Below are 3,033 nucleotides of genomic sequence, written 5' to 3'. Positions count from 1 at the left end.
GGCAACAAGCCTAGCCTTGTATCTTTCAATTGTACCATCACTGTTGTATTTGGTTTTATAGACCCATCGACAACCAACTGGGTGTACACCATTTGGAAGTGGAACAATATCCCAAGTATGATTCTTATCAAGGGCCTTTAGTTCGTCTTCCATAGCCTTTATCCATACTGATGAATTCTTGGCTTCAAGGTAATTAATTGGTTCCTTATGATCATCAATGGCAGTTAAAAATGTAAGAAATTGAGGAGAAATACGATCATAACAAATATGAGATTGAATTGGATATTTTACTGCATGATATGTTGAAAAGTCATGCAATCTGATGGAAGGTTTAGAGACTCGAGTTGACCTTCGAACTTGTATAGATGATGTCTGCTCATTCTTAGGTGGAACCAATATTTGTGGTTCTTTTTGAGTATCAAGATTTTGTTGCTCAATGTCGATTGATGAGCTATCTGGCATACTTGGTAATGGGGTAGGAGCAAATTCCTGCACAACAAGTTCATTATAATTATCCATATTCTCCCCCTGAATTTGACTCCTGCCAGGATAAAACATGTGAGTTTCATTAAAGGAAACATCACGAGAAATTAAAACTTTCTTGGTGGAAGGATGATAACATTTATAGCCCTTTTGTGATGTCGAGTACCCCAAAAATACACACTTCTGAGAGCGAGGATCAAGTTTGCTACCATGCTGCGAGTGAACATAAGCAACACAACCAAAGACTCTAAGATGAGTCATTGTAATTGAACGATTATAGAGAACTTCCAGTGGAATCTTGAATTGTAACACACTACTTGGAAGACGATTAATCAAATAACAACTTGTAAGAACCGCATCAGACCAATAAATTTTTGGAAGATTTCCATGAAAAAGTAAAGAACGGGTCACCTCCAAACAAATGCCTATTCTTACGTTCAGCAACTCCATTTTGTTGAGGTGTGCCAACACAGGATGTTTGATGCAAGATTCCCATATTTCTAAGATAGGACTGGAAAGGAGTATTTGTATACTCTGTGCCATTATTTGTCCGCAAGATTTTAATATTCGTCTGAAATTGAGTGTGAACCATTTTGCAAAAATCTTGAAATATCTGCAAAACTTCATTCTTGGATCGCAATAAATATAACCACGTGGCTCGTGATTTATCATCAATAAAACTAATGAAATATTTAAAACCATCTCTAGAATCTATAGGAGAGTGCCAAACATCGGAATGCACAATCTCAAAAAACGTCTTTGGAAACATGAGTCTTGTTCGGAAAAGGCAACCTATGTTGTTTAGCAAAATGACAAGCATCACAACAACTGGAATCAAAAAAGAAAGATGAATTCAAAAAATTTAGAATCCTATCAGAATGATGGCCCATACGCCAATGCCAAAGTTGGGATTTCTCAGGTTTTCTCAAAGAAACCAAAGCATTGTTTGGAGAGTCCAACACATAGAGACCATCTTGCAGGCAACCTTCACCAATCGTCATTCCCCTTCTGCTCTGTCCCGAAATATTACTTTGTCCTTGGAAAATATCACATGACAATTCAAACTTTTAGTGATCTTGCTAAGCGATAGTAAATTCATAGACAAAGATGGCACAAACAATGCATCTCGCTTCAGTTGAAAATAAATTCAATTTCCCATGTCCTTGAATAGGAACAGTGGTGCCATTAGCAACCGTAATAGGAGGGAAGGAGTCCACTTTATCAGTACTCAAATCAGATAAATAATATGAAGAACGACACATATTGTCAGTTGCACCAGAATCCACTATAAAATAATTATGAGATAAAGTGGAAAGGGCAAGGGGAGTACCGGTGGTGTGAGCAACATTGCTTAATTCAGCTGCGAGCGACAGAACTATTTGATTGAAGGAACTGTTGTAGTTGAGATGCAATCTGTTCAAGAGAACCCTGAAAATCTGAAGAGCCTGCTTGCGCAACAATTTTTGGATTTGATGTTTTAGTGGTGGTCTGATCTTTAGAAGGACGCAAGTGAGGGTGCAACTGCCAGCATCGTTCTTTAGAATGACCATCACGATTACAATGATCACAATGATAAGTAGGTCGAGTTCCACGACCTTTCCCGACGACGACCATAAGAGACTTGATTTCCGAGCGGAATTAGGAAAAATATTTGTTTTTGCAACATGGGCAATATTCTCACTTTGATCAGTCCCTGATTTAGATTCAGAATGCATAACACGTCTTCTAGTCTCTTCTCTCTGAATAGTGGCACAAACAGTAGTGAATGTGGGAATTTCTGAATTCATAAGTATCTGTCTTTTTAAGTCTTCATATTCGGAGTCGAATGCTGGCTAACGGTTGAAAGACACGGTCATGCTCATCTCTCTTCATATATTCATCAATAGTTTGGGCTGGGGGACGATACTGACGAAGTTCATCCCATTTCTTTTTAAGGTTTCCAAGATGGTCAGAAAAAGACTGAGAAGATCCTTGCTCAACATGAGCAATCTCTTGTTGCAGTTCATAGATTCTAGAGGAATTATCAGCTTGTCCATACATAAGACTTAAGGCATCCCACAGAGATTTAGCCGTTTCAGAGTAAGCAAAAATCTCATATATCTGAGGTTCCATGGAATTAAAAAGCCAAGTCATAACTTGGTTATCATTGGCAAGCCATTCACCATATTTGGGGTCAGCAATATCAAGAGCTTTGGTCTGTCCATTAACATGACCAATTTTAGAACGACCACCTAAGGCAACGGTTATTGCACGAGACCAAGTCAAAAAATTTATCTCATTGAGTAAGGTAGAGGTAAGATGACCAGTAGATTCGTATGAAACCTTTGAATCAGTCATGATGAATACTTCTACCCGTGCAACAACCAATCAATAACCAAGCAAAGGGTTAAAAGAGATGTTTTGCCTTTCCTTTCTCCCTTTTTTTTTTTTTTTTTTTTTAATTTGGAGAAACAAAATCAGAATGGCAAAGGGTTTACACGTTAAACCCAAAGCAGAAAGGCAAAAAAAAAGTTTTTTGAAGGCTTCAAAAAACGTGAGACACAAGCATTA

At 37.9% G+C, this 3,033-nt stretch overlaps 1 protein-coding gene across 1 annotated transcript; it reads right to left on the bottom strand.

The window, feature by feature from the left end:
• Positions 1–2,292: 2,292 nt before the first annotated feature.
• On the bottom strand, positions 2,293–2,820 carry LOC149016104 (uncharacterized). The gene has a single exon (XM_089156674.1). It carries the CDS (start codon positions 2,818–2,820, stop codon positions 2,293–2,295), a length of 528 nt encoding a protein of 175 aa, XP_089012800.1.
• Between the last annotated feature and the right edge of the window lie 213 nt (positions 2,821–3,033).

This window comes from Hakea prostrata, chromosome 5 (assembly GCF_041222555.1).
Source record: "Hakea prostrata isolate BN-2017 chromosome 5, UWA_Hpros_2, whole genome shotgun sequence".
In the NCBI taxonomy this organism is placed as follows: Eukaryota; Viridiplantae; Streptophyta; class Magnoliopsida; order Proteales; family Proteaceae; genus Hakea; species Hakea prostrata.
Note: the sequence above shows the minus strand (reverse complement) of the source record. Positions and strands in the feature narration are given on the sequence as shown.